A 17,764-nucleotide genomic window follows, 5' to 3' on the forward strand; every position below is an offset into this window, starting at 1 on the left:
CATGTACGGTAGGCCTGCTTCTCATGTACGCCTCGCGTCGGCAATGTTCAAGACTTCTTATTGACATTGAAACACCATTTTTTTCAAGAATTTATTGAGGAACTATCGCCATGACTACCGCGCATAGACCTACGTTCGATCCGGTCCGTATTCTCCCTTCTATTTCTTCAGCGCATACTGACTTTTACAGGCCCGTGGCAAAGAAGCCCTCCGAGGTCCAGCATACCATCAACGCCTTCTCCCAGCCCACACCCAACTCAAATATCGTCAAGCCGGTCAAGGCGGCGATGCTGACGAACCCACGCGCGATCTCGCTGCTGAGCTTCTCGCTGCTGAAGCCGCCCATTTCACCAAGAAGAACGGCGCCCCTGCCCTCATTGACGATGCCGACGAGGACGACGAAACCAGCGTGTCCAATGGTGCGAAGCGAGCGCTTCCAAGCGCCGAAGGTGAGGGGGAAGATTTAGAGGCGAAGAGACGGCGGATATTAGCAGAAACGAGAGCTATCGATGCCGACGATAGCGAAGAGGACGACGACGATGACAGTGAAGACGACGAGGATAGCGATGATGACTCTGATGCAGAGCTGCAGAGAGAGTTGGACCGTGTACGAAGAGAGCGAGAGGAGAGAAAGAAGAAAGAGGTAAGTCTGATCGATTCTTAGATGCAGATAATGGTTTGCTGATACACATCGCAGGAGGCCGAGCGACTCAAAGAAGAGGAAGAGGCCCGAGAACGAGATATTGCCCTAGGAAATCCTCTTCTCAACAAGCAAGATTTCAATATGAAGCGCCGCTGGGACGATGACGTGGTATTCAAGAACCAGGCACGTGGCACAGAAGACAAGGGCAAGAAAAAGGAGTTCGTAAACGTAAGTCTTGTGATTCTTCCGTTTGCAAAGCATTCTCTGCCAGCGACTCAGTTCTATATGCATTCCCCCCCCCTTTTCCTTCAAAGATGAAAAGACATCATTCGCTAACCCAGACCTTTAGGATCTCCTCCGTTCCGACTTTCATAGGCGCTTCATGAGCAAGTACGTTAGATAATGACATAGACAAACTCCTCCATTTTAGACATTAGATACCCTGAATTTTAAATCAAGCACTCTCCTGCGACCGTCTTCGTCCGTCCTTTGACTCCAAAGCCTGCTCGGTGAGGATCTTGTTCTCCAGACCTTCGAAGGCTCCGAGAACGTTGCCGTACTTCTGATAGGTTCCCTCGCGGTAACCGTCGTCAATGCGTTGGATGTTACCCTCCTCAGTCCATCGCTTACCAATGAGCTCGTCGAATGTCTCGTTTGGCTGGCGCTCGAGAGCCCAGAGAGCCTTGTAGGCTCCGCCAAGGGCGCAGGCATTACCGCCAACGTCGAGCTTGTAAACACCGTCGCTGCCGCCGAGGACCTCGCCAATGACGCGGGCGATGGCTGGGTTCAGAGAGCCACCTCCAACGAGGTAGATACGACGGGGCTGAGCTGGTAGGCCGGGTCGAGTGCTCTCAACAAGGTTCTGAGAGCGCAGACGCATAGACAGGGCCTGAGACTCAACAATCACTCGAGCATCAGTCTCCTTGTCCCATCCTCCCTTGACTTCCTGAAGGTCAGAGCCATCTGGCTCGCATGTGTATCGCCAAGTGCCTGCACGGATGTTGGGTACCACTTCGGTAAGGTAGAAGTATAGACCAAGCTTGCGCCTATCGTCCTCCTTGGCAGCGCCCAGAGCAGGAGTGTTCTCGATGGCCTTATTGAAGTTCTCCCAGCCGGTAGGGCCGTTCTCAGGCTTGGGAAGTTGGTCTCGCACTCGCTCACGTGCTAGGCCTCCATTCTTGTAGCACAACATAAACATGTAGTGGCCATCGGTTGTGGGGTGGTTGAAGAAGTGGTAAGCGCCATCAGGCTTGTACTTTGGTGTGTTCATAAGGAATGTCGTCGAAGTACCGAGAGAGACGATGGCGTCGAGAGGTCGAAGGGGAAGGGCGAGAATGGTTCCGGGGTTATCGCCGGTGAATGGTGTGATCTGGCAGTCAGGGTGGAAGCCGTGACGGTCCACGAAATAGGGAGAGATAGAGCCCAAAACAGCAGCGCCATCGAGGCAAGGCTCACCCAGTTTCTTTCGTAGGTTGAGGGCATCACGCTTGCTTCCAGCAGCAAGCTCGAGAAGAGGTTCGCTGTATGTTTGGCGGGACATGTCCCAGAGGTTCATACCACAGACATCGCTAACATCCATAGGGGCGATGGCGCCGAGGAAGACGGATGCCAGCCATGACGAGACGAGGGAAATGTGAGCTGTCTTGGCGTACATGTCTGGGAGGTCCTTCTTAAGGCGCATAATCTGGGTTCCAGTAAATCGCTGGTAGACTTGTTAATACTGGTTTTCTCTGGCTATTTAAGAATATCAACTTACATGGTGAGCACCGCTGCCTGTCACCTCAGCAAGCTTCTGGCGACCGCCAAGAGCAGCATCAAAAGCGTCACATTCAGCCTGAGTGCTCTGATCCTGCCAATTGGGCGACCATTGGTGCGAAAGGGCCTGTGGTAGCTGAACAACCAGAGGGAGACGAGGATCAAGATGGTGAAGAATCTCGTAGGCATTGCCATTCCAGTAGACACTGCCATGCTGCTGACAAGAGCCGCTGATACCGCGAATATGAGATAGAGGAACAGGCATAGACTCGGCCAATCGGTCCAGGACGAGATCTACAGACTCGAGCCACATGGCAACGGGCGCATAGACCTCGCCTGTCTCCTCGTAGACATGGACACCCTTCTTGATGCCATATTTGTGGCCAAAGTCCTTGTCGAAGTCGACCTTGGCTTCACCTTTGACCTTGAGGTCTGAGTCGACAACCAGAGCTGGATATGGGTTAGCAAATTGTGCCGGCAGCTGAGAATCTGGCTTACGTGCCTTTGAGCTGTTGAGTCGACAGATCGAAGCCGAGGTATAGTGGCTTAAAGTCCGAGGACTGATCTGGGGAGTTGGATCGAGCAAGGAACGGCATTGCGAAGAGCTTCAGACAAATGTCGAGCTGTTGAATCTAGGTAAGGATACTATATCCAAGGGCGCCAACCACGGCGACGTCAATGGTAGCGAGATGACGAAATGAGAGCCAATTCAGTAGGTGACGTAAGAATTGGCAGTCTTGTACGTGCGTGTGGTGTAGATGATCTTTTACAGCGAGCAATGGGTGAAAAGCCTCAGTAGAATATGGGTCAAGTTGTGTGAGACAGGGAAACCACCAGGAAAAGCCACGAGCTGGGCTTTATAGCTTATAACGCGTGTACCTTGCCTTAGCTGAGCAGTCACTGCCAGTCAGTAACTGCATCATGTTAGACCGCCACCCTCCAACAGGGAAGAACGAGATAGACACACACTAAGGTTGTCTTCAGTGGGTAACATGCATCAGAAATCAACTCCAAAGCTAGCATTGACTGTAAGGCGTGGATGCAGTAATGACAATGCCAATACCAATATGATACACCCATACAAAGCCAATAATTCCATGTCCCTACTTCATCTATTTACACAAAGACAATAGTCACCAAAATCATGTCGTAAAAATTGGGCTGAGAGGTCATATGAACACAATTCCATGCCCGGGGAATATATCCGTACGTTCACCAAGGTGTGTCGTGTCTACCTATTTGCTGCTATTGCATATAGATTACCTGGTAGCTGGGTCGTCTTTGCCTAAAAATGAACAAGATGCGATTCTTTTATTTTGACATATCTTTTCTCTCTCTCCCTCCCTCTTGTAAAGCAATTATCCAATTCCGACTTCGATACCATCAGAAAAGCCAACTACGTACCTCTCAAAAAGAAATATCGAGATTTTTTCTCTCACTTTCCATCCTCCGTATCAACGTGGGGTTGTCTTCTCCGCTGAATGAGTCGTTCAACCCAACGAGCCAACCCCAGTTTTTCAATAAGACCCTTGATGATCGATAAAAGGAAGCCTGGGCTAGCGTCAGGAGGGGCGTGTATAATAAGATACCTACCTAGTTGCAAAGACGACACTCAACACCAGAGAAATTTAAGCATTCGCATTCAGGCAAGTCGTGATACGGATTAAGCCGAAGGAGGTGTGGAAACAGAAGAATAGGAATTGATCACCAGGGACAAACACTACAAAAGTCAAGAAAAGAAGCATGATAGAACATGACTATTAGGAGGATTATTATGGCCAAGAGACTTCTTACTGTGCGACACTCTTCTTAACTCTATGCATTAGAATATCGTCAGTTCCAATTAGTCAATGCAAAAAAAATTAAAAATAACAAAAGCTCACTGTCATATCATGACATGTTCTCGACAATCAAGTCTTCACTTTCTTCTTCTTTCAATTCCAGAGCTCTATTTGCATTTAGCCTAAATCCATCAACAGCTCCCACCCCAGTCCCATCTTCAGTTTATATCCCGGCCAATAGAACCCGTGACCTCTCAAAGTCTGGCTGCTCCTCGTGAACAAAGTCAAGCCAATGAGTAACGAGCGCTTCTAACTGGCAGCAAGAAGGGGGCGTGAGGAAATCGAATTCAGCTTCTATGAGAATTGTCTCTTTCCTTGACTCTGGATACAGAAGGACATTGGAATATTTCTCTACTCCATCTTCAAGAGCATTTCGGTGGGTGTGCTGAAGGTTACCTATAGCCATGAGCCTCAAACATGGGGGTCATTCAAGTCCGGTGACATCCTTGCCGCCTGAAATCTCATCATTTTCTTCGACATTATGGACAGTTCGACTTTACTTCTCTTGTTCTCCGTCTAATTCCCTCTTCTCCTGTTGGGGCGCGTCTAAGCTGAAAAACGCCACAAGGATGACCTGCATGTACCTCTCTTATCTGCATTTTCTATCCGTACATAGTGTACACACATTACAGTCTGTGTAGCATAGTCAAAATCTCATGGGTTGTTGTCTTTATATGAGTGTAGACCCTTCTTCTTGTCCCTTTAAGTTATGTGCCCCGCGAAACACACTTCCTTGTACCTTCTCTTCCGCTTTTAGAGTACATATGTCTATGGTCTGCTCTACTGCACCAATTGCTTCCTTATCAATTCCGGCCCTGGCCCAGAACAAGATGAAAAAACATGAAATAGAAAAGGGTGTACACTTTTCACTGCATATGCACATGCAGATGCCATCGGTCTTCCTTCACCGACGGTCAGGTCGACAGCTGCCGGCTATTGAGAGATCCTAGTCTGAACCTCTTATGGCCTCTCATCCGGCCAGGCTCCACTGGCCCGCAGCTCAACCCCCAAGAAGCCGAGCTAGACCCCAGTCAAGGGGTAAGGTTGGCTTGGACTTGTCGTACCAAAGGGCAGCTTCAAAGAGAACAAGATGCAGCATGGCCGTGATCGATCCCAGGATCCCAGGCTAAAGTCTCGCTTCTGACAGGGCATCCTCCACTCTAATGCTTGTTTCTGTTCCTGAGACCATCGCCTTGTTCGTGGGAGCCACTGGGTTCATGAACATGACCACTACTCTTGTGATCATGGTGGTCGTGATGCTCGTGATTGTGGTTCGACTCGCCCTCTGCCTCAGACGCATCCTCCTCGGTCTCTGGTGGCAGAACCACAGTCCCAGGGATAAAGTCGTCAAACCTTGCCTTGGCGGTAGCCTCCCTGGGCGAGAATCGGATGCGAACTCTTCTGACACCGCGTACTTTCCCTCCGACTTGAGTCCGCACCGCGTCTTCGACCTGCTGCGTTGTGTCAACAGACCACGCACCAGGCACGGTCATCTCGAGGTCCACAAGATAATTCTGGCCTGATTTGATACCGCTCACTTCGCGCAGGGCAACTTCGTGTCCTTCAACCACGTTCTTCAATGCTTTATTAGCCTGTTTTGTCACTGAAGACTTGATCTCATCATCAATGCCCTGGTCTGCCAGTTCGCGAAAAGCAGCAACTGTGTTTCCGGCACCAGCCTGGATAACCATGATGGAGATGAGAAGACCGCCGACGGGATCCAGCCACGCCGCATTCTCCATTGCATTAGCTCCCATGATGGCTGCCAAAGTGACGAACCCCGTTAAACTGTCGACTCGGTGATGAATGGCGTTCGACGCGAGAACCGACGATTTACGTTCCCGGGCAACCTTCATTGCTGTAATTGGTCAGCTCTTATACTTTCAATCCCAAGGCTTACGTTACACACGCGCAGTCTAGCGCCGCGACCCTAAGGGTTGGGAGAACACTTACTCGCATGATAAAGCCATTCCTTAATCAGAATGGTCCCTGCTGCAAGCCAAGCGGCATGCATACTCGGGATCCCAAGTGCTGCAGCTCCATGAGAATGGCTATGACCGTGTCCGACGTGCTCCAGAATACCATGTGCCGCTTCAGGGTAAAAGTGTCCATAAAGACTGATACCGCTGTCCCAACCCATGTAAAGACCTCCGGCCAAGAGCATGCTCGAGACACCGAGTGATCCCAGACTCTCTACCTTGCCAAAGCCCATGGGGAATTTGTCTGTTGGTGGTTTTAGACTCCATGTGACTGTCGCGAGCGTCAAGATATCAGATGCAAGATCTGTGATGCTATGCCATGCGTCGGCAGTCATTGCTTTGGAGTTGAAAGCCCATCCACCAGCGAATTTAGCAATTGCCATACCCAGGTTAGAGACCAAGCCAATCCGGGTGATTCGGACGCCGGGGTCGTCTTTGTTGCCTGAAGTTAGGTATGCGTTGTCGTGATGGTGGTGGTGGCCCAAGATGCCATGGCTATGACTGTGGTCATGACCGTGGCTGTGATTATGACCATCTTTGTGGTCGTGGCCTTGGCCAGTATGCGGTCGTATCTGCGACATTGAAGTTTTTACGAGTGAGGGTGGTGATCGAAGTTTGTTGCGAAAGGGAGCGAGATGTGGTAGCGAATTAGTCGAAGGGCGAGCGACGGAGGCAGTATTTGATACGTGGTAGGATGAGAGCTTAGACGAGGCTGTGAGGTAGGCGCACGTCGATAGGGCGGCGACAATGGATGCTTTTTGCAGGGCGCGTAGGCGAAGACGTAGACAAGCGACGTGGGGAGTTGCTATATTTGATCTCAAAAGGGTCATCTGGCCTCGGTATTTGGTTTGTTGTGAAATATGGACATTAGGGTGCCCATTGATATGTCCATGTCCCCATGAGGCAAAGCCACGACTCTGGTTGTGACTGTGCGTGGCTCCAGCTCCAATTCCAGCTCCGGGTCCAGCTATTGGCGACGTCACTCCAGCGCCTGCGCCTGCGCCCGTGGGACGCCCGGCCTGCGGGAGACTCATACAGTATATCCGAGATGTTGTCTTGCAGGGGAAATACGGATAACACGGGAAAGTGGGAGAAGGGGCCGGGTATTGGGTTGCGTGTTTTCCCTTGGAGTTGCGTAGGGTCTGAAGCACGGTTCAGATATAGATATAGACGAATGTTGGAGAGTAAAGATGGTGTGTTTTGTTGACGTCGGGTTATCCAATGCCATATGCCCGTTAACGGAGCTGTTCAAGTTTCGAGTCGGGTTCAATAGAGCGAGCGGATTTGGCTCGGTCGGAAGCGGACCAAGGCCACATGAGCGAGTTAAAAGAGTCAATATGCGAAGAAGAGACAGAATTCCCCGAGAGAGAGGGAAAAAAAAGATTATCAAGATTATCAGACATAAAACAAACAGAGTAGTTTAGCTCCACCAAAATCGAAGCTTGGTGCGGCAATTGGTAGGAAAAGACACCGACCTACGACGCCATTGAGGATAGGATGCGAGGTGAACCCACTATCTACGACACTCTCGCCTGATGAGTGATCGCGAGGTTCCGGTCTCCGGACAGCCAGCAACTGGCCTGGCCTGGCCTTGACCGCTGAGCCATCTGCTTTCAGGGATGGTCAAGTTTGCGTCAGGGCATTTGCTGTACATTATGGCAATTGAGTAACCCAGTAGCCCAGGTAGGTACCTTGTGGAAGCAATACCTGTCTTGCGTCCATTCAGTACGATCATGGTTCTCCTATTCCGATCAATCACAGAGGCCTGTCTTTACCAATTCCACCCTGAAAGCTGACTCGAGTTTACCATCTTCTTTGTCATTATCAGATTCGGGTTGTGGGGGATTCAAGTAAAAAGCGCCCACCTCAACCGCAGGTCAATTCAGGCATTATTCAGCCACAATGCCACATGAACCCCTACTTGCAAGGCTGAGAGTCGTCCCTGAAACCAATGACGCGCTCTTCTCCATACCGGTACTGGCTCTAAGAATAATCCCTGTAGCCAAATTTACAACCATCTTCATGACTGTATGCCACGCCATCCTCTTGTCTAATATCAGTCCTTGTATTTCAATTTTCGTATCCAGCTCGTCATCACTGGTCAGCTCGAGTCAGTGCCTCAGCAGGGCCGGCGACTTGGTCTTCTTTCAACCAATCCTCCACAAGCAATTGGAAACAGCCTCGTCAGCCACTGGAGATTGGGCTTGAGTTTCACTTTAAGCATTATCATACCGAGTATTCGTAATTCTTAAACATTACGATCCTAAAAGCGGCTCCAATGAGCAAGCCTCTGCTCAGGATCCCTTACACGGACCTCCCCCTGCCTTCAGTAATTGCACCAGCTTCGGCTTCAACACTCCCTGGAGCTATCGCCGCTCTCCATCGCTTCTTTGTTGCGCCGTCTCCTAGCGACTTACCTGCATCCGCTGTTGTTCTCACCGGTGCAGGCCTTTCAGTCGCTTCGGGTTTAGCAGATTACCGGGGTGTCAAGGGCACTTACAAGGTCAACAAGACATATCGACCTATCTACTACCCAGAATTCCTCAAGAGTCACGAATCTCGCAAACGATACTGGGCTCGAAGCTTTCTAGGCTGGTCTAATCTCCAAAAGGCATCCCCAAACAACGGCCACTATGCTATAAGAGATCTCGCGAATCTTGGTCTGATACGCAGTGTCATTACTCAAAATGTTGACTCGTTCCATCCAAGAGCTCATCCTGATCTACCAACTTTAGAATTACATGGATATTTAAGAGCTGTTGTCTGCACGAGTTGTAAAAACGAGTTCTCCAGATATGAATTCCAGGAGAAATTGGCCACCCTCAACCCTAAATGGGCCGAGTTGCTCGAGAGGGCCCTCAAGTCAGGGGCATTAGACACCGAAGACCCAGTTGAGCGCAGGTTTAAAGGTCTAAAGGTGAACCCCGACGGCGATGTGGATCTGCCAGATGCTCCCTATACAACCTTTAGATACCCCTCTTGTCCCAAATGCTTATCCAGTCCTCCAAAGAATGCTGACGGACATCAACATGTTGTCCAGGTTGATACAGACGGTGCATGGAAGCTTCCCAGCACCGCGGGAATTCTGAAGCCTGCGGTGGTCATGTTCGGAGAAAGCATTGACAATCATATCAAACACACTGCCGAGGAAGCCATTGACAATGCGGGAAAGCTTCTCGTTGTTGGAACCTCTCTTGCCACTTATTCAGCTTGGAGGCTTGTCAAGCGAGCTCAGGATCGGGGTATGCCCATCGCCATTATCAGCATGGGCGGAATCAGAGGCGAGGATAAGTTCTTCGCGGGTATGGATCCCAACCAAGAGGGTGAGCAGGGAGTGAGAGTTGCATTATCGACAGACGACCTCCTTCCTGCTCTTCTTTCTGCACTGCGCAACGATGTTGCGCCATCAGAAGCACCAACACAGGCTTCACTCCAAGCTTCCTTCGGAAATCGTGGTGTTTTCAAGGATATGCTCTCATGAAATTAGATTATCAGTGTATTACTACCCAATCCTGAGGATAGATTCATACGTCTAAATGAAATTACCAAGACTCCCGGGTTTTGCGTTTGTCGGTGCAGCCTTAACAGACTCTACATTCTGGGTTGAGGTTGATGAGGCTGTGCTTGCGGGCTCACTTCGCTCTGGCTTCTCTCGTTTCGACTTGCGAATTGCTTCGTCACGTTCAATCGCCTTCAACACTGCAAAGATTCGTTAGCAACTAGTAAGCGTAATGGCTGGATCCAGCTCATACTCTCTTCCCAATCGGCTTCCTTTGCAGGATCTCCAGTTCCAAGTGCCCCCTCAACGTCAACCGGCTCGCCTCGTTGGATTTTCTCGACAACTTCCCGCAAGGATGCAATTCGAGCCTCTGACTGTCGCATGTATCGATCAAAGGAATTTCGTAAAGTAATCATTTGAATCGACATGGACCCGATAAGAAGAAATATGGCAATAAAGAATGTCGCGGGATTCCATTCCTTGGACTTCTTCCTTAACTGGCGATTTTCCTTTCTCAGTGGCTTCGGTACCAAGTTTTGCCAGAATGACCTATCGACAATTGTAGCCGGGGCCGTGCTCGAGTATCGAATGCCGCATCCTGAGGTATACGACGTCCTGAACACAAAGGAGGCCACTCGGATATAACCAGGGCGAAGTGAAAGTTGTCGAAGCGACATTTTGCGATCTTTGAATCTCGACGATTGATGTCGTTAGCTAGCGTAATTGAGACCCGAAACTTCAAAGATCTTCTACCGAGAATATGAAAGCACGGACCATCCGATCCGAGAACCGACAGTTGCCCCGGACAACCAGCTGTGTTTGCCCAATTCCGGGGCTAGGTCCCCAGGATTAACAAAGTCAACTAACTATCAATTGCGACATAGAGACCTGCAGCTTTGCGTTTTCAACTTGCATATTGTACCTGTACCTCCCTCCATATTAGGAGCTTTTGGTTTTTGACGACGGCATGGTAACGAAATTACACTCATAATCTAAATGGCTTCACTGCAGGCAAAGGCCGACGCGGCCAAGACAGCTCTAGCCTCAACATCAACATGCACGACTGCGACAGTCGTGACTCTTAAGGAACTACTGCTACCCGACATCGAGACTTCATACACAGCATCACAAGCCAATTCACGAACGGCCTCTAAGACAACGACAAACTCGAAGGCAAAACGAACCGCGGGCGGCAAAACTCAGACAGCAAAGTCTACCAGCGAGCAGCTTTCATCGAAAGACCGTGCAGCTCTGGCAACACATGTAATCAACATTTGCATCAGGTCTCTAAATGAAGCTGCGAAACCTACCACTCCTGCGACTCCGATTAAGCAACAAGCATCTCAGGGAGACTCCAAGAAAACCTCTGGTCCTCGAACGTTGCGGAGATCCCTATCCGCACCGTTATCACCGCTGCAGCCACGAACTTTGAATCGCGTAGCTACCTCGCCAAACATTGCCGCCAAAGCAGCAACACATGCGGCAACGCAGTCTACAGGATGTCTCGCTGCTGTCGAGTGCGCGCGCGTGGCTTTCACCTGTCTACGATCTATTACGGGCCCAATGCAGGTGGCACAAACAGATTTCCAACTCGAGAATGGAATGTCAGCATTCATTAGCAAACTTCTGGCGCTTGGGTTTCAAGATCAGGCGTTAAAGGAGCTGAGGATTTTAAAGCGACGGCTCGATGCTGGAGTTAACAAGTCAACGAAACCGAACTCTACCGAAGGGCAAACAGCTGCTCAAGTCATTTTGGAGTTGCTCGACTATGGTGACAAGATTCCCGATAACTTGCTACCAATGGTTACAGGTTGTCAAATTCAAGTACTGCGATGGATTGCGCATTCCAAGAAACCAGCTCATATCGAGGCCGTGCTACCACTTCTCGAGGAATCTCATGTATCTTCCCCCATCAACCTCTTAGTGAGATTGGGGGCCAAAAACGCGAAGGAAACCCAAAAAGCAGCCCGACAACTAGCCTCACTATCCCAGACGCTTCTTTCACTAGCACCCAGTGTTTCTAGCAAGGAAGATGCAGTTGCGACAGAGTTGAGACTGAGTCCGTCTCCAACTTCAGCTTTCAAGCTGCAAGTGCTCTGTTTCAAGATTCAGCTTAGATGGTGGAAAATGGCTGGTCACCGTGGAAATGTTGAGGACGATATTCTTTCGCCGTTTTCTCGATGCGTTCGCGCATATACTCGACGACAGCCACCCACGAATGGACTAACATACGATTTGATTGCAGCATCCTTCTACGCGCTCACGGATCTAGTCGGGCCACATAAGTCCCAAGCCAAGGCTTCATTCGACTCTGCCCTAACTTCCATTTACCAACTGCTTGGTGTCGCAGCTCAAACGGACCGCCAAAACGATGCAGCATGCCACTGGTTCCAGAAACTGAAGGATATACTAGAACCTGACGGGGAATCGGCTATTCGCATGTTTTCCATTTCGGCCCGCCTTCTCGCTGCACTGTTGAAACAATCCAAGCATGATACCAAGACGCAACAGCTGGTTCAAGAGGTTACAGAGAGCCTCGAAGGGAGTTTGAGTGGAAACATCACCGACCTTAATGAACTGCTAGAGAGTCTCTCACTCGCTCGACGGTCAGCTGTTGGGTTCCTCGTTAGCAACTCGAATGGTTCAGAAGTAAAGGATGACACGTTGAAGTTGATCCTGGAGCATCTGAAGACATTCATCACTAAGTTTCCACGGTTCGGCCGCCGTTGGCTAGGCGCTCCCCCCAGCAGAGACGCTTCAGCCAAATCCGTCCTCCAGTTCGACCAACGACGAGAGGTTTTGATGCAGTCGATCAATCAGATTCTCGATGGCGCGTTAGTGGTCATTAACGGCGATATCCAGGCCGACTCTATTACTTGGAAGCATATGGATGAGGTTCTCTGGGACTGCAACAAACTGATTGATGCTGTTCTCGATCCCACGATTTCAAGGGCACGAACGGAGCAGCTCAGTGGCTATTTTGCGAAAATATCCAGTCTGTATTTTGCCAGGTACAATCAAATACGCAAGGACCTCGGCAAGTCCAAACAAGTCAATAAGGAGATTCTTCAGTGTTTGAGTCGATCAATTGAGATTATTCAGGATCGGCCCATGGCCCAACAGGAGAAGGCTCATATGTCAACCAAGCTGGAGTTGTTTGCCGATCTCTGCAAGGCTGCAAACCGAAGTGAGGATGCAATCAGAACTCTCCGATCAATCTGTACCAACATGATTGAGGAGGGCGCCTTAGTCAATGTTACTACAGCACTGGATTCTCAACCTCCGAGCATTGCTTGGAGTGCTGATGATAAGGCAGAGATATTGTCCCGAACACTACGTTCAATTGCTAAGCTTGATCACTCATGGAACGACTGGGCATTCTTTCTGCCGGAGGGTGAGCGAGCTGCAGTACTCGAACACTTGATGCAAATCGTGGGAGACACTGCAGCTAGGGCAGAGCGGCTCAAACTACACGATCCATCAGTCCAGGCTCTTCTGCGAATCTACACACCCGACCGCTTCCCAATTCGGCGCCTTAGAGTTCTGCTCCAGCTGCTCTTCCAGACCATTGGTGAAGAGAACGAAATGGAGCAAATTTCCAACTTGGCTGGAGAAACAATCCAACAACTGGACAACAAAGACTATGGCGATGACGGTTCTCTGCTTCGTTATCTTCCACATCTCAGGGCATTACAGAAGTCAATGTCTGCATTGGCTGTCACTAGCGCTCCTCTCCCAGTGTTTGCCCTGAGAGAAGCCGTTGTCTCTTGGAAATCGATGACTGAATCATGCAAATCCAGAAACGATGTCTATGAGCGAATCGACAATCCTGATGGGCTTCTGACACACCTGCAATCTGCCAGCCACTTCGCCAGCCTTCGGGGTGAGAACAGTCTGCAGCTTGAGATCTTAGAGCTGTCAACACCTCTGTCCAAGATTCTGGCCGAACCGACCTATAACAACGTGATCCTTAATCATACTCTTCTTGCATCACAACATCTCAATATCGGTCACTTCTCTGAGGCAAAACAAACACTGGATGAGACAAAGAAGCTTTTGGACCAAGCCGACGGTGCCTCTCGTGGCCTGATTGCTGGGTTTCATTTGACACAAGCCGAGTATTACTCTGGCATTGGTAGCATCGATGAAGCGTGAGTTCATAACACTCAGAAAATGGAACCATTCTAACCCATTTCTAGCGATTCCTCATTGGCGGCTGCAAAGGCCATTTACAATGGATCTGCTTCATCGTGGGCATTGTCAAAATCACAAGTCAACATATCTCTAGCCCTCAGCTCGTTCCTAGACTCAGTTCTCGCGTTAAAGCGTGGTCGGATACAAGACGCGCTTACCTGCGTTAAATCAAGCGTTCGAATTCTTTCACACGATTGGTCCAAGATCGAAGCGACAGCATCCCGAGCAGCCAGCACGAGCGTTATGAACGTCTCAACAGCTAGTCTTGATAGTGTCAAGGCTGACGCCAAGCTTGGCCAGGTGATCGGTCCACGATTCTGGGCACTTGCTTTCCCCCTTTTGCGAGGTCTCCTGCATGTTTCTTCTGTCTATGCCCATCTTGGCATGTACCAGGAGACCATTTACTACGCAGAGTCGGCCCAAAAGATTGCTGAAAGCACAGGCTCACCACTCTATCGGGCACAGGTACTCGCTTGGACGGGTTCCGTCTACCACCGAGCTGGAAAGCTAACCAAGGCACTCGATTTCGGCAATGAGGCGTTCAACGAGTTGCCGGAAGACATCTCAGCTTCTCGGGTACAGGTTGCTTGTCAACTTGGCGGCTTGTTTCGCGATAGCGGCGACGAAGACAAAGCTCGTGAACTACTTCAGCTTGCCGAGGAGACTGCGCAACGCCTTGGCGATCATAGAAAGGTGCTAAGCATCCAGAACGAGGTGAAGAAAACCGCTCCGGTTGCTGCCAAATCACGAGCAACAGCTGCTACACGCGCTACTCGAGCTGCCACCAGGACGACAAGGGCTAAGACTGCTGCAAATCCTGCACCACGAACCCGAAAGCAGGAGGTCATTGTCAAGGTTCAGCCATCTGCTGCAGAGGTTCTAAAGCTACCAAAAGATGCATACCAGGCTTCTCTTATGGCATCGATCATCCTATCGCGGGCTTTAGGTTTCATCAGTCAGAAGGATTGGGCTTCTGCTTTATCAACCTTGGAGGATGCCAGAGAGTTGCCAAAGCTCTTCGGGACTCTATCTCAGGAACAAGTCGTGACTGCAATCTCTCTTATCGGTCATAGCACAGAGCAGATGATTCACGACCCTGTATTCTCCGTCATCCAAGACTCGACCATTTCGTTCCCTGCTATTGCTGCTTCTGACAAGACGAAGGCTTCGCAGGGCCAGACGCCTCCACGTAAAGGACGCGCAGGAGCCACTGAGCGAAAGAACTCCAAGGAAACCAGTGTTCCTGCATTCGCTGAAGCATTGAGACAAGCACAAGAACTACTTCTCGAAGCTCATGCTTCAACCCTGTCAACAGCTAATAGCACTATGGTTCATCGCATTTCGGCTTTGCTACAGAATACAGTCATTCTTCTGTCGGCTACGTCTACGACACAATCTAGGGTCCTTGCTGGCTCGGGGTTTGCAACTTTCTCTGTAGACTTGGCTCGTAACGTCACTTGGAAGCGCGAGCAAAGCACTCTCCAACACAAAGAGACCGCTAAACCGGGCGACATTGACTCTGCTCATAATTCAAGACGGTCTAGCCTTGGACTCACAGCAGAGATGGCCCAGTTTCAAAACAACTATATCGACATGGTACCTCACAACTGGAGTGTGATTTCCGTCTCCCTCAGCGACAACCACCATGATTTGTGTATCACTAAATTCCGGGCTGGTCACAGTCCATTTATTCTCCGACTACCTCTTGAACGTGCCAATTCCCGAGATGCTGACTCGGATATCTTTAACTTCGAGAACGGAAAGGACGAGATGATGGAGATTATTCGGCTCGCTAACGAGACGAGCCACTCTGCCAGTCGAGACTTCAGTGTCAAGGGTGCGAAAGCCGCTTGGTGGGCTGAGCGAGAGGCTTTGGATGATCGGCTTAAGGATCTTCTGAGCACTATCGAGACAACTTGGTTAGGTGGTTTCAAGGGTATCTTTTCTCAGCACGAACGCCGATCGGACCTCCTTGCACGTTTCCAGAAGAGCTTCCAACAGATGCTCGACAGTAATCTGCCTTCTCGAAAACAAGGACGGAGCAAGAAGTCGGCAAAGACATCCAAGGTGGCCCTTGACCCACGAGTCCTTGACCTTTTCATCGGTTTGGGTGATCCCAGTGATCCAGACAGTGATTATGACGAGGCTCTTAATGACCTGCTCTATTTTGTTGTTGACATTCTCCAATTCCACGGAGAACGCAACGCTTATGACGAAATTGACTTTGACGCTATGGTGGTCGAGACTTATGACGCCCTGCGCGGCTACTACGACGCGGCTAAGACGGGATCTGACCGAGCAGAAGGGGCTCACACTGTTTTGGTTCTTGACAAGGCCCTCCATGCTTTTCCCTGGGAGTCGATGCCTTGTATGGAAGGACTTGCAATTTCGCGTGTACCTTCATTGGCTTGCTTGAGGCAACTTATTACGGAATCGCAACCATCAGCGAGCGATGATAATTCTGAAGACGCACCAGAGGGCCACTACGTGTCTGCCGAGCAAGGTACCTACATCTTGAACCCCTCGAAAGACCTGGTCAACACACAGTCTACCTTCCAGCCGATTATGAAAGGCCTCGGCAGCTGGACAGGCATTGTTAACCGCGCTCCTGAAGAAGCTGAGTTTGAAGAAGCTTTGTCAAGCTCTGAGATTCTCCTCTACTTTGGACACGGAAGCGGCGCGCAGTATATTCGAGCACGCACAATTCGTCGTCTAGAAAAATGCAGGCCAGCCACTTTCTTGATGGGCTGCAGCTCTGCGTCGCTAACAGAAGCCGGAGAGTTTGAGTCCTACGGCCCTGTGTGGAACTACATGATGGCTGGATGTCCAGCTGTGGTGGGTACACTATGGGACGTGACGGATAGGGACATTGATCGGTTCGCGGGCCGATCGTTTGAGGAATGGGGACTGTTCCCCAAGGGCACGTTCAAGGAGAATAAGCGAGTCAAGGGCAAGAGTCGGGCCTCGAGCGAGGACGAGAGTGAGTCGGAGGAAGACGGTCAAGTAATGAACAACGTGTCACTGGCCGAGGCGGTTGGGCGGTCCAGGGAGGCGTGCAAGTTCCGGTATCTCAACGCCGCGGCGGTGGTACTGTATGGCATCCCGGTGTACATCAAGCACAGAGGGGAAGAGTGATTGAATAGGGGGCAAAGTGTTTGGTTGTTTATTCCTTTTTCAGGGTTACGAAGCATCGCGTCTCTTGCTGATACTGAATAGAGGTTAGATGGCGTAGCATAGCATGGCGTAGCAGGATAGCTTAGCATTTCCGGGAGTTTGGATAAGTGGGATCCTGGTTTGATTTTAGATTAATGAAGGGATAGTGCTTTTTGATGAACAAAATTGAGTTCGTGATCCATAATTGGCCCGGCTGTTGGAACTTTCCCAAGGCTATGTTGAGTGAAAGGCCAGGGGAAGATGAGCTACATCTCTGGATACTACCCAAGATTGAAAGTTAGATAACTATCAACTTGCTCATTCTCTCACGATTCCACTGTTTATAGTTCGAGGTGCACATGGCCTTCTGTTCGTGTGGAAGATTCATGTTGTTGATGTGACAGCATGGCCACAACCGGGAGATATCATCTACGTTTTATGCAGTGGAACATTAACAACGGTTTCACTTCTGCGACCAAGATCGGGCCAAGGTCGAAACGGACCGAGGCTCAGACATATTGCAGGTTGGACGGTGTAAGTGGCTGAGGAAGATGGTTGGATCTTTAAGTGCCAGCCAACATATGCTGAGAAACCATGCTGTGATACCTTCCAGAAGGAGATGCATAGGAGACTGACCTGAGACTCGAGAGAGTGACGTGAGTTAGTCCTGTGAATTATCCTGGAATCGGCAGGTGTTTAC

At 50.1% G+C, this 17,764-nt stretch overlaps 6 protein-coding genes across 7 annotated transcripts; 3 read left to right on the forward strand and 3 right to left on the reverse strand.

Annotated features, from left to right (window-relative positions):
• Positions 1–52: 52 nt before the first annotated feature.
• FOIG_05168 (uncharacterized protein) lies at positions 53–1,708 on the forward strand. Its single transcript, XM_031203657.1, has 4 exons — positions 53–143; positions 191–643; positions 698–871; positions 993–1,708. The coding sequence occupies exons 1-4, from the start codon at positions 111–113 to the stop codon at positions 1,044–1,046; spliced, it is 714 nt and encodes a 237-aa protein (XP_031067236.1). The 5' UTR covers positions 53–110; the 3' UTR covers positions 1,047–1,708.
• On the reverse strand, positions 60–3,353 carry FOIG_05169 (xylulokinase). Its single transcript, XM_031203658.1, has 3 exons — positions 2,901–3,353; positions 2,400–2,848; positions 60–2,345 (listed from the first exon to the last, which is right to left on the reverse strand). The coding sequence occupies exons 1-3, from the start codon at positions 2,992–2,994 to the stop codon at positions 1,098–1,100; spliced, it is 1,791 nt and encodes a 596-aa protein (XP_031067237.1). The 5' UTR covers positions 2,995–3,353; the 3' UTR covers positions 60–1,097.
• A 668-nt stretch (positions 3,354–4,021) lies between these two features.
• Positions 4,022–7,712, reverse strand: FOIG_05170 (uncharacterized protein). Its single transcript, XM_031203659.1, has 2 exons — positions 6,193–7,712; positions 4,022–6,097 (listed from the first exon to the last, which is right to left on the reverse strand). The coding sequence occupies exons 1-2, from the start codon at positions 7,250–7,252 to the stop codon at positions 5,400–5,402; spliced, it is 1,758 nt and encodes a 585-aa protein (XP_031067238.1). The 5' UTR covers positions 7,253–7,712; the 3' UTR covers positions 4,022–5,399.
• Positions 7,713–8,129: 417 nt separating this feature from the next.
• On the forward strand, positions 8,130–9,982 carry FOIG_05171 (uncharacterized protein). The gene has a single exon (XM_031203660.1). The coding sequence runs from the start codon at positions 8,497–8,499 to the stop codon at positions 9,697–9,699; it is 1,203 nt and encodes a 400-aa protein (XP_031067239.1). The 5' UTR covers positions 8,130–8,496; the 3' UTR covers positions 9,700–9,982.
• On the reverse strand, positions 8,251–10,452 carry FOIG_05172 (uncharacterized protein; the record flags this gene model as incomplete). Of its 2 annotated transcripts, XM_031203662.1 has the most annotated exons (3): positions 8,791–9,690; positions 9,749–9,917; positions 9,971–10,394. In XM_031203662.1, the coding sequence occupies 2 exons, from the start codon at positions 10,392–10,394 to the stop codon at positions 9,751–9,753; spliced, it is 591 nt and encodes a 196-aa protein (XP_031067241.1). In that variant the 3' UTR covers positions 8,791–9,690; positions 9,749–9,750. The 2 variants fall into 2 exon arrangements, with proteins under 2 accessions (XP_031067240.1, XP_031067241.1); XM_031203661.1 differs by having other exon boundaries at positions 8,251–9,917; positions 9,971–10,452.
• Positions 10,453–10,558: 106 nt separating this feature from the next.
• On the forward strand, positions 10,559–17,278 carry FOIG_05173 (separase). The gene is made up of 2 exons (XM_031203663.1): positions 10,559–13,868; positions 13,917–17,278. The coding sequence occupies exons 1-2, from the start codon at positions 10,714–10,716 to the stop codon at positions 17,044–17,046; spliced, it is 6,285 nt and encodes a 2,094-aa protein (XP_031067242.1). The 5' UTR covers positions 10,559–10,713; the 3' UTR covers positions 17,047–17,278.
• Positions 17,279–17,764: the final 486 nt, after the last annotated feature.

Source organism: Fusarium odoratissimum, assembly GCF_000260195.1.
Source record: "Fusarium odoratissimum NRRL 54006 unplaced genomic scaffold supercont1.6, whole genome shotgun sequence".
NCBI lineage: Eukaryota > Fungi > Ascomycota > Sordariomycetes > Hypocreales > Nectriaceae > Fusarium > Fusarium odoratissimum.